The 11,972-nt window shown below is 32.2% G+C and overlaps 1 protein-coding gene across 2 annotated transcripts; it reads left to right on the top strand.

The window, feature by feature from the left end:
• Positions 1 to 1,377: 1,377 nt before the first annotated feature.
• Positions 1,378 to 10,326, top strand: LOC107868290 (homeobox-leucine zipper protein MERISTEM L1). Of its 2 annotated transcripts, XR_007054409.1 has the most exons (14): positions 1,378 to 1,576; positions 1,935 to 2,007; positions 2,701 to 2,987; positions 3,890 to 4,007; positions 5,082 to 5,270; positions 5,873 to 6,304; positions 6,645 to 6,746; positions 7,270 to 7,470; positions 7,694 to 7,868; positions 7,945 to 8,216; positions 8,302 to 8,397; positions 8,786 to 9,155; positions 9,863 to 9,940; positions 10,072 to 10,326. XR_007054409.1 is itself a non-coding variant. In XM_016714948.2 (13 exons), exons 3-12 carry the CDS (start codon positions 2,755 to 2,757, stop codon positions 9,152 to 9,154), a joined length of 2,187 nt encoding a protein of 728 aa, XP_016570434.1. In that variant the 5' UTR covers positions 1,378 to 1,576; positions 1,935 to 2,007; positions 2,701 to 2,754; the 3' UTR covers position 9,155; positions 10,072 to 10,326. The 2 variants fall into 2 exon arrangements, 1 of the variants encoding a protein (XP_016570434.1); XM_016714948.2 differs by lacking the exon at positions 9,863 to 9,940.
• Positions 10,327 to 11,972: the final 1,646 nt, after the last annotated feature.

Below are 11,972 nucleotides of genomic sequence, written 5' to 3'. Positions count from 1 at the left end.
AGCAAAATATAAGTTGTTTCATCATTTCAGGTTCAAGCACGGTGCATAAAGTCACCTTTGATAGAAACATTTGGATTAATTTTTTTTTTAGTGCAAATCAAATTAATCGAAGGACCTCAAAACGGATAGCAAACACCAATCTATGAGATGATTAAGGTTTTTTCATTCTTAATAAAACGTCTCAAATTTGAGCCCCATGATACGAAAAAGAATCAAGTTACCGTCAAATATGGGTCCTGCAATGAGTGATCCAAATTTAGTTATATCAATATGAACAGGGGTGAGATGGTTGAGGTCCCTCTGTCCTTAATCAAATATCAAGGACCCCTCGGCCAATCCTCAATCGACAGTAACTCCGTCCTAGCAAAGTGAAGTCTCTGCCCCTATCGCTTGATTGATCTGAACAGACACTTGCTCTTTCCTACTTTTAACAGAAGAATAAGAGCACAAATTATCCCTAGCACTATAATACAATATCTCCATATCTCTCAAAAAATGAGTTTGATAAATAAACTCGCGTTCGAGCCTTTGGAGATGAAAAGAATCATGTCTGACGTACCGGGCGCAAAAATGAATCTCACAATACGCGAGTCCAAATTTAGTCAGATTCCAATATGAATATCGAACACCGGCGCAGAGCGTACCCTTAGGTCAGGGGGTTCATCCGTGTTAGGATTTTTGCCTCGATTTTCTTACCAAATTTAACTTTTACTTTTTCCTGAAAGGAAAATAAAAGTAACCATAAATACTTTTACTTTTCCTGAAAGGAAAATATAAAACTTTTCCATACTTGACTAACCTCTTTGTTGGAGGAAAGATTTTGGACATCTATAAATAGAAAACCCCTCTTCTCATACAATAACACAATAGCATCCACATGTAGTTCTTTAAAAAGTCTTTGTTTAGGGAAAAATTTTCTCTCTCATTAATTTTTATGTTTTTATATTAGGTTTTATATGTAGGCCAATTGGCCAAATAATATAATAATATTAAGCTTTTTAGTATTATTTTATGTGTCTTCTGAATTGTCACCACAATAGTTTGCAGTTAATAGCTTCCGCATGACGCCCTCTCGATTTCGAAGCCAACAATCCGGAACCCCTTCGACAGAAAACTATACTATTTATATGTAGTTAAAATTATCTTTTACGTATATACGATAGATATTGAATCCGCTCGGTTAGTTTGTATGTTTACTTTTAAATCCCTTAACGAAAATTCTAAATCCGTCACTGATCGAACCGAAAATTTAAACATACACACTTTCTCTTTCTCTCTCTTTTCAACAATATCATTAATACCACCTCTCCCGCCATTAAATGCTATTTGCATCCTCTACATTAACTCCTTTTTATTTCCCATATTTCTTCTTATCTATCTAATTTTCTTCCTCTTTTTTTCTCCCATATTCTCAAGAAAAATTCTTCTTAAAAATTCTATCCCACAAGAAAAAGAAAACCTAAAAGTGGTCTGCTTTTTTAATTTTTCTTTTGGATGAAAAGTTAGATCTAAACCCTAAAACTTCAGGAGGATTTTATGTTCTTATATATACTTCACTTTCAAAGCTTCAAAGATTGTGAGTTAATTACTATACATAATTTCATCATTTCATGTATCTTCTTTTTTTCTTTTGAGAAATTATTAAATTTTACTTAGTCCAAAAAAATTCTAGTTTGTATGTTGTATAAGCATACAACTTTTTTTCAAAAATTTTTTAAAAAAACATTATATGGTCATAAATTGGACTGATTTTTTTATAAGATAAATTTCATGTTTGAGAAAGTGTTTTGACCTGTTTATTAAGTGATAATATTTTTTCATTACAAAATAATTCAATACATATTCTTTTCTTTTTTCCAAATCTGACACTTTTTTATGTTCAAGTGCTAATTTACTTTGACATATATAAATTTTTGCTTTATATTGTTTTGCAGTATGAAAATTATGAGTGAAGTTGGAGTACTCTATCGAAATATTCGTGGACATTATCTGAGGATAATAACTTGAGTAAGTAAAAAAAAAATATTATTTCGATTTTTATCTATGTTGCTAGAACTCTATTATAATTTTTTGTATCTATGTTAAATCTTTGAAAAAATACTATTTATTTTTGAAGAATTCGACACATCTAATCAAATTTTTGAAGAGTTGGATCAACGTAGCTTCTCATAGTGTCAACTCTTTCTTTGTTCTTTTCCTAAAAATTTCTCATTTTCAGTACTTTTTTGGGACACCAAAAGTCTTAGCAAGAAAAGTCATATTTTCTCATTTGTTATTTGCAAATTATTCCAAAATTGTTTTCTTCAGACAAAGCCCAAAAAAAAAAAAAAACACTCGTAGTTGTATATAAACAAGAAAGAAAAAAAATATTAGTCTTTTTTAGGTTTTTCTTGAAAATTATACTCAAATTAAAAAAAAAAAAGTTAAAAGTCAGTTTAACCATCATCACTTGACTAACTCTCCATATTCTATAATTTTCACGGTTCATATTTGTAGCCTATTTATTTATTTTATCTCCATATCTATTTTCAAAATCACATTCAGAATTTAAACATTATGAATTCTTATTTAGGATCATAAAAATCGTGTAATTTATGAAAAAATTCCTAAATTATTATTTTTCTTAATTTGTGTTCCTTTATATTAGTATTTACTATTTACCTAATGTCACATATATTTTTTGTTTTTGTTTTCTGGCAGGTAAAAGTTGAGAACTTAGCAAGAAGGATATTATTATAAATATTATAAGTGAAAATGTTTCAGCCAAATATGTTTGAAAGCCATCATCATTTACTTGATATGTCACATAATAAATCACCAGAAAATGATTTGGATTTAATTAGAGATGATGAATTTGAGAGCAAATCAATGGCAGATATTATGGAAAATAATCCATGTGGTGATGATAATGAAGATCCTAATCAACGTCCAAATAAAAAGAAACGTTATCATAGACATACACAAATTCAAATTCAAGAAATGGAATCGTAAGTTCTCTTATATACATCATCAGTGCAAAAAAAAAAAAGGTTTAATTTCCATGTTGTTTCGACATAGATTTTTACATGTATTCTAAAAAACAAAAAAGGTTTGTGATATACCTAAAATTTGATGAAATTTATTGTAACATGCCTCAACTATGCAGGAGTCCGTTGACACTCTTCGATTATTTATTACCGTATTTTTGTGGCATGTATTTGCCTAGTTGGACCCTGTGTGAATACACGCGCACATGTGCGTAAGGATTTAAAGTGATCCAGTTGAATAAATATATGCCGCAGAAATACGGTAATAAATAGTCGAGAGGGTCATAGGACCCGGTAAGGTTGAAACGTATTATAATAAGTTTCGTTGTAGTTTAAATATGTTTCTGACTCTTTTCCCTTCTAAACACATTGTTTGGTGATCTTTTGGTTAGTTTTTGAAGAGTTTGAAAATTTGGTTTTGACTACTTTTATTAAGTGAAATATATGTTTTCAAACACAATTTCAAATTTCAAAAAGTAAAATCGTAAGCATTCTTATATATTAGAATCTTATATATATGTTGACAGTGTTAAAAAATATTTATCTAACATAGAGATTTTTTTCTTTTTTCCGAAACATATTTTCAAAATAGTGTTTGATTATAAATTAGAAATGTTTTTTTGGTTAGTTTTTGAAGACGAGTGAAAATTTTGTTTCGACAACTTTTCTTTTTAAAATACTTCAACTTCTTTTTCTAGTGAACTACATTTTCAAACACAATTACAACAATTTTTAAATATCATTTTCTAACGTGAACTTTAAAAGCGCACATTTCAAAATTTTAAATACCGGGTAATTAATTCAATTTATTATAGACAATAAGATAGTATAAAAAAAAACTTTATATATATATATTTTTCCAGGTTTTTCAAAGAGTGCCCTCATCCAGATGATAAACAAAGAAAAGAACTAGGAAAAAAATTAGGGTTAGAGCCTTTGCAAGTGAAATTTTGGTTCCAGAACAAGCGTACTCAAATGAAGGTGACATTATTTTTCTACTTTCAATTAATTTTTCGAGTTAATTTCTTGAATAATCGCTTAAATTTTGGGATGCATGTTCTTTTAACCTTTATGTTGTATTAGTAACGTATCGTATTATTCTGGTTACATCTCACTTTATTAGTATGTTGATTTTAGACATGATACCTTTTTAGTAGTATTTTAATTTTATCATAGATTTATATTTCAATAATATAATATGTATATATTTTTTAACATTATTACTACTATTATTTACATATGTTTAACTTATTTTTAACTTTCATTTGTTTATTTGGTACGATGATGATATGAATCAAGCTTAAATGAAAAAATGATCAATGAGAATTTATATATATAACTAACCCCGCTGTTTTTTAATTATTTTTTAGTGAGATAATATTGTAATATTTTCTTTTAAAGTATTGCAGGTATATTGAAATTAAACTCTATTAAAGATTTATAAAGCATTAAATGCCTTCATATTTGACTTTGGAACTTTTCAAAGAACCATTTAAAATACCGGTTATGCTTAATTAAGTGGTCCATAATGGGAAGCTTATATTCGAGTCGTGGAAGCACACACTAATGCTTGTATTTGGGTAAACTGTCTGCATCACATTTTTTATCTCGCGACCCTATATATTCTATTTCTTGTGTGAATGTAGAATATTTTGTCCATTGATCTATCCTTTATAATTAATTAAGTGGTACATGATGGGAACCTTATTATTCGAGCCGTGAAAGCACAAACTAATGCTTGCGTAGGGTAAACCGTCTGAATCACAACTTTTCTCTTGCGGCCTTATATATCCTAGTTCTTATGTGAATGTAAAATATTTTTGTCCACTAAACTATCCTTTATAATTAATTAAGTGGTCCATCATGGGAATCTTGTCCGAGTCATGGAAGCACACGCTAATACTTGCATTAAGGTAGACTGTCTGCATCACACCTTTTGTCTTGCGGCCCTATATATCCTAGTCTATGAATGTAGAATATTTTGTCTACTGAATTATCCTTTATAATTAATTAGGCGGCCTTATTATTAACTCGTATTTGGATTGTCATTTATAGGCTCAACATGAGCGCCATGAGAACTCAGAATTGAGAGCTGAAAATGAGAAGCTTCGGGCGGAGAATATAAGGTATAAAGAAGCTCTTGGCAATGCTAGTTGCCCGAATTGTGGCGGTCCTGCTTCCATTGGGGAAATGTCATTCGATGAGCAGCATTTGAGGATTGAGAACGCTCGTCTCAGAGAAGAGGTACTACAATATCAAAAAGATTTATTAGCTACGAACGATTTAGCTATGAGTTAAAGCCATATATATTGTTGATCAGGGTATTGAATTGTAGAATCAACCCCTAGTGTTTGTGTCAACATATGCTACCTAGAGGCTGAGCTAGAATTTGAACTTAATTTATTCTGAATTTTAGGACAGTGACATCAAGTGTTGCTAACTGAGTTCTAAATTTAATTTTCCCCACAAATTTAGGGATATTTTAAAAAAATATAAATATAACATTTGAACAAAAGTTATTGAATTAGATCAGCCACATCCCCACATCGACTTCTAGTTCCACCCTTAATACCTCCTACATTACACCCTTCAACTGTGTCCCTTTCCCGAATCTTCCATGAGTACGAGGTGCTTCTCATATTGAACTATCCTTTTAATGATGTATTTTAACTAACCGCTTAAACTAAAAATAGTCCATGGATGTATAATATATGTATAATGCATGTATATTTTGAGCATAACTGAGCATAACCAGAGTATAATCTATGTATATCGGTTAGGAAAACTAGCTACAACAAACACTAAACCATTATTTTATGCTTTTTTTTTCATTTTTCATTTTTCAGATTGACAGAATATCTGGAATTGCTGCAAAATATGTTGGAAAGCCCATGCTTACATATCCAAATCTTTCTACTACTGGGCCACTTGATCTAGGAGTTGGTAATTTTGGGCCTCAAACAGGCCTAGTTGGAGAAATATACAATGCTAGTGACCTTTTAAGGTCAGTTTCAGGCCCAATAGATGCTGATAAGCCCATCATAATTGAACTTGCTGTTGCAGCTATGGAAGAACTTATAAGAATGGCCCAAACTGGAGAACCATTGTGGATTAAAACCCTAGATAACTCGTCTGAGACGTTGTCTGAAGAGGAATATTTTCGGACTTTCCCTCAGGGAATTGGGCCTAAACCTTTGGGCCTAACATCTGAAGCCTCGAGAGAATCCGCTGTTGTTATTATGAATCACATCAATTTAGTTGAAATTTTGATGGATGTGGTAAGCGAAAAAGTTTAAATAATAGCCACTTAGTGGCCTATAATTTAAAAAGTTGCCGAATTTTCAAAAATCGTTGAAAATTTTTTCATTTTTTTTTTTGAATTCCAACAGTTTATTTTGTATACTCCCAACATATTTTTATAAACTCCAGCAAAATATGCTGGAGCTTTTCGTGTTTTACCTAAGTGCATATTCGTACGGATTATGTTACCTCCTTAAAAATGACCATTTTAACCTTTTTTAAAAAAAATTAAAGATTTAATTACTACTATTTTGGTCTTCAATCATGTTTTTGCTACACTAATTATTGTGTTTTATTATAATGTGGTATTAAATTCAGAATCAATGGACAAGTGTTTTTGCTGGCCTAGTATCAAGATCATTGACATTAGAAGTCCTATCAACTGGTGTAGCTGGAAATTACAATGGAGCTTTACAAGTGGTATAGTTTAAAATTCTTTTATTTCCCTTGTATTATTCTCGAGTTTTAACTTTTATATCGTGACAGTATAAAAGAATTTTCACATTGTTAGGTTACCTAAGAAATAACTATAGGTAACTGTTCATAAAAAAAAGTAAAATTCGTAACTGTAAAATAAGACAGGTTACCTACTACAACAGGTGTACTTGTAAAATTTCTAAATATGTTCTACAAACTATACTCTAATTGGCATGTCATGTGGTAGCTTTTCATAAAAAGGTGAAATTCATAACCTGAAAACTATAAGACAGGTTACCTGTTACAACAGGTGTACTTGTAAAATTTCTAAATATGTTCTACAAACTATATTCTAATTGGCATGTCGTGTTGTTGTAACTGTTCATAAAAAGGTGAAATTTGTAACCTGAAAAATAAGACAAGTTACCAGCTACAACAAGTGTACGTGTAAAATGTCTAAATATGTTCTACACATGCCCTATATTCTAATTGGCATGTCGTTCGTGTTGTTACATTTTGGTTTTAGATGACAGCTGAGTTCCAGGTTCCTTCACCACTCGTTCCAACACGCGAAAATTATTTTGTGAGATATTGTAAACACCATGCTGATGGAACATGGGCTGTAGTTGATGTCTCCCTGGACCATTTACGTCCTACTGCAGTGTCGCGTGATAGAAGAAGGCCATCGGGTTGTTTAATTCAAGAATTGCCAAATGGTTACTCAAAGGTAAAGCCACTCTGAATATCTTAAATAGCACGTAGAGGCGGATCCAGTATTAGAAGTTATGGATGTGGTGTTTGAAACTTATCTATATATGTGAAAATTTTAAGTATTTATAGTGTTACATATGTATTTTTTGGAACTAACTTATTCGAATTAGGACCAATGTTCAAATTCTGAATCTGCCTGTAATCATACCAAGTGTTTATTGCTTGTTTTATACCTCCAGGTTACGTGGATTGAGCACGTTGAAGTGGATGATAGATCAGCCCATAACATCTATAGACCTCTTGTGAATTCAGGCCTCGCATTTGGGGCGAAACGTTGGGTAGCAACTTTGGACAGACAATGTGAACGACTAGCAAGTGCAATGGCTATTAACATCCCAACAGGAGAAGTTGGAGGTAGGTAACACATGGATAACAATTTGAGATGTAATTTCTTCGCGATCATGATATGCTAATTCAATTTTTTCTATAGTCATAACGAGTCCTGATGGCCGTAAAAGTATGTTAAAACTTGCTGAGAGGATGGTGATGAGCTTTTGTGCCGGTGTTGGTGCCTCGACTGCTCACACGTGGACTACATTATCCGGAAGCGGTGCTGATGATGTTAGAGTTATGACTCGAAAGAGTATAGATGATCCAGGGAGACCTCCTGGTATTGTCCTGAGTGCAGCCACTTCATTTTGGCTTCCTGTTTCTCCTAAGAGGGTCTTCGATTTTCTACGCGATGAGAACTCCAGAAATGAGGTAAATCATATTCGACTTTCAATCCATCGATTACCTTATGATCAATGGTTTGGTTCGGTCAGTTATTCATTGATTTTATATGCAGTGGGATATACTTTCAAATGGGGGACTAGTTCAAGAAATGGCGCATATTGCAAATGGTCGTGATCCTGGAAACTGCGTATCTCTCCTCCGCGTTAATGTAACATCTTCTTCTTGCTTATCTAGCTCGTTAAACATTACTTCGACACTACTAAAGACACATGAATTTCTAACTGTCAGATATCCCATTTTTCCATCGCGTATTTTTAGTAGTGTGACGTTAAGAGAGACCACCTGACATGACACCTTCTTACTTATTGCTAAAAACACATGAATTTCTAACGAGCCTATTTCTGAGGGAGGTCCGTCAAAGGAGCCCAACTTGGCTCATCGGAAGCTTTTCCAATGGACTATTTTCAGGAATTCCGTATCTAATCAGGAATATCATACGTCTGCCTGGAAATATTCTCGTCAAATTTTTGGCGTGTTTTTAGTAGTGTGACATTAAAATGTAGGAACCACTAAAAGATTGTAAAATTTTGGCGCAGAGCGGGAACTCAAGCCAGAGCAACATGCTAATACTCCAAGAGAGTTCAACAGACTCAACAGGATCTTATGTTATCTACGCTCCAGTCGATATTGTTGCAATGAATGTGGTGTTGAGTGGTGGTGATCCCGACTATGTTGCTCTACTACCATCTGGATTCGCTATACTTCCAGATGGTGGTGGAGGAATTAATACTACTTGTACTAGCGGATCGCTTCTCACTGTTGCATTTCAGATTTTAGTCGATTCGATTCCAACTGCAAAACTATCTCTTGGGTCAGTTGCAACTGTTAATAGTCTCCTCAAATGCACGGTTGAAAGGATCAAAAATGCTTTAGCTTGTGACACAATGCCTGATGGAAAAATCTAAGGTAAATATCATTCTCGTTTTTTATCGACTGAACTTATATATACTTACAGTGTGAAAATATTTATGGTAACATGTAATAATCGGTACCTTTCCTCATTTTTTTTATATCTTAATCTCCGTTATTATTGGCTATTAGAGCCCATCGTCCTTTAGATGACTTGATAGTGTAATTGTTAGTATATAGAAATTAAATTACTAATTTAAGGTAAATCTAAGGTAGTAAAAGTCATTCTCTTTTTTTTAAAGATTGAACTTATATATACTGGTTGTGTAAAAATATTTATAGTAACAACCGGCCCAAAAGGGAAGTAAAATATTTATAGTAACATGTTGTAAGAGGTTACCTTGTCTCATTTTCGAGTATATTAATCTCCGTTATTGTTGGCTATTAGAACCAGTCGTCCTTTAGATGACCTAATAATGTAATTGTTAGTATATGGATATTAAATTAAATAATTTAAGGTAAATATAAGGTAGTAAAAGTCATTCTCTTTCTTTTTTTCTTTTAAAGATTGAACTTATATATACTGATTGTGTAAAAATATTTATAGTAACATATTGTAAGAGGTTACCTTGTCTCCTTTTCGAGTATATTAATCTCCTTATTATTGACTATTAGAACATGTTGTCCTTTTGATGATTTGATAGTGTAACTGTTAGTATATGAAACTTAAATTAACTAAATTTTTACAATAAATTGGATTTCAGCTATATACATTGGAATTTGGCTTACTGACGAGCCAAATTCTGATGTGACGTCCGTCAGAAATTACCTACCTTCAGATGGTATGTATAGAGTTTAACTTCAATAACACGTATCAATCATTATAAGTGGAATTAATAACTTGAAAGATTGGACAAATGACTCATTATAACAGGTTAAATCGTATTGATAATGTAAATATTTTATTTTGCAGATTAATTTGACGGATGGAGGAGTAAAAAGCTATGTTATTACGCGTGGAGCCTTAATTATGTATGTCGAGGCTATGGATAGGAGTCAAGAACGAACCTCAAATGTATTAGGTTCGGGTATTGACTTCACAAGTGAGGAAAATTTTATTATGTAAACCAAACAAGGCCTTATTTTTCATGATGATAATTAAGCTCCAAAATTTGTCAAATTAATGTTAATTAATTATTAATTATGTTATTAGTAGTTTTTACTTTTACTATGTGTTTTCAATGATGGTACGGGGTTTTGCTTTTGGCAGCAACATGCTTGGTCCCGAGTGATTACGGGTTATTTTGTTTGGCTTTGTAGCCTAGATTAGTACTTTTTTCTAACAAATTAATTCATGTGTTGAAGTGGGACTTTGATTTTTCATGTTCTTATTCAATGAAAAATTAGGGGCAAATGTAAGAAGAAAAAAGATGAATTTTGTAGTGTTTTGTTTGATTTTTCAGTCTGAATGACATGTTTTGTGCATCGTGCTATCTTTTTGTTCTGATAAGAATACTTAGCATATCGCAAAGAGTCGTACCTCTTTTATTAAATGAAGAGTGTAATTGGAATTTCAGATAAAGTCGAAAGTATTTCCCTAAAAAAAATGCTAATTTGCGGAGCAAAACAAGTCCTAATTCTTGAAATTTTTGTCAAATATGTTTCAAATAACTACTAGTCAATTGTTCAAAATATCATATCATTGCAAGTATACTTTACCATTCTTGGTAACTTTTCCTAGAAGTGGAAATATAATGTTGGTGAGAATAAAGTTGAAAATACTCGCCTAGTATTCAATGACGTAGTTACAGAACGATGAGGTTTCATGTTCAAATTTCAGCAAAAAACAAAACATTAAGTGATTTCTTTTCATCCATCATAACTTTGTTGGATAGAGTTATCTGATACTCATTGCTGGTTGGAGGTGATAGATCTCCTGTAAAATTAGTCAAGTTGTTTGACAGTTGACCAATACACTTAGATTGTAAAAAGAATGTATATACGGACATTCGAGATCCTGATTTTTAGTCAAATGATAACGAATGCGATTAACAATGAGGTTTCAGATTCAAAATTCAACAAAAACATTAGGTGATTTCAACAATGATAACTCTGGTGGATATAGTTACCTAATACTTGTTGCTAGTTGGAGGTGATAAATATCTTGTAAAATTAGTCGAGTTGTTTGACAGTTGACCAATACACTCAGATTGTAAAAAGAATGTATATACGGACAATCAAGATCACCCGATTCTTAGTCAAAATATAACGAATGCGATTGACAATGAGGTTTCAGGTTCAAATTTCAGCAAAAACATTAGGTAATTTCTTTCCATCGATCATAACTTTGGTGGACAAAGTTATCTGATACTTGTTGCTAGTTGGAGGTGATAGGTCTCTTGAAAAATTAGTCGAGTTGTCTGAAAGTTGGCCAATACACTCCGATTATAAAAAAGAATGTATATATGGACAGACAATCGAGATCACCCAATTCTTAGTCAAAAGACAACGGATACGATTGACAATGAGATTTAAGGTTCAAATTTCAGCAAAATCATTAGGTAATTCTTTCCATTTGTCATAACTTTGGTGGATAGATTTACCTGATACTTATTGCTGGCTGGAGGTGATTCGTCTCCTGTAAAATTAGTTGAGTTATCTGAAAATTGGCTAATACACTCCGATTATAAAAAGAATGCAAGGCTAATCCCTAACGTTAGATGATTTCTTTTCATCTGTCATAACTTTGGTGGACAGAGTTACCTAATACTTTTTGCTGGTCGGAGGTGATAGGTCCTTTGTAAAATTAGTCGAGTCGTCTGAAAGTTGGCCAATACGCTGCGATAATAAAAAGAATGTATATATGGACCGACA

Source organism: Capsicum annuum, chromosome 4, assembly GCF_002878395.1.
Source record: "Capsicum annuum cultivar UCD-10X-F1 chromosome 4, UCD10Xv1.1, whole genome shotgun sequence".
In the NCBI taxonomy this organism is placed as follows: Eukaryota; Viridiplantae; Streptophyta; class Magnoliopsida; order Solanales; family Solanaceae; genus Capsicum; species Capsicum annuum.
This window is presented reverse-complemented; position numbering and strand designations above follow the sequence as displayed.

Bases quoted from the DNA above. Each gene is read 5' to 3' on its own strand.
- LOC107868290 (XM_016714948.2), top strand. From the start codon at position 2,755: ATGTTTCAGCCAAATATGTTTGAAAGCCATCATCATTTACTTGATATG. The intron at 7,471-7,693 runs GTAAAGCCACTC...TTATACCTCCAG, and splicing joins TGCCAAATGGTTACTCAAAG to GTTACGTGGATTGAGCACGT. The intron at 8,398-8,785 runs GTAACATCTTCT...ATTTTGGCGCAG, and splicing joins TATCTCTCCTCCGCGTTAAT to AGCGGGAACTCAAGCCAGAG.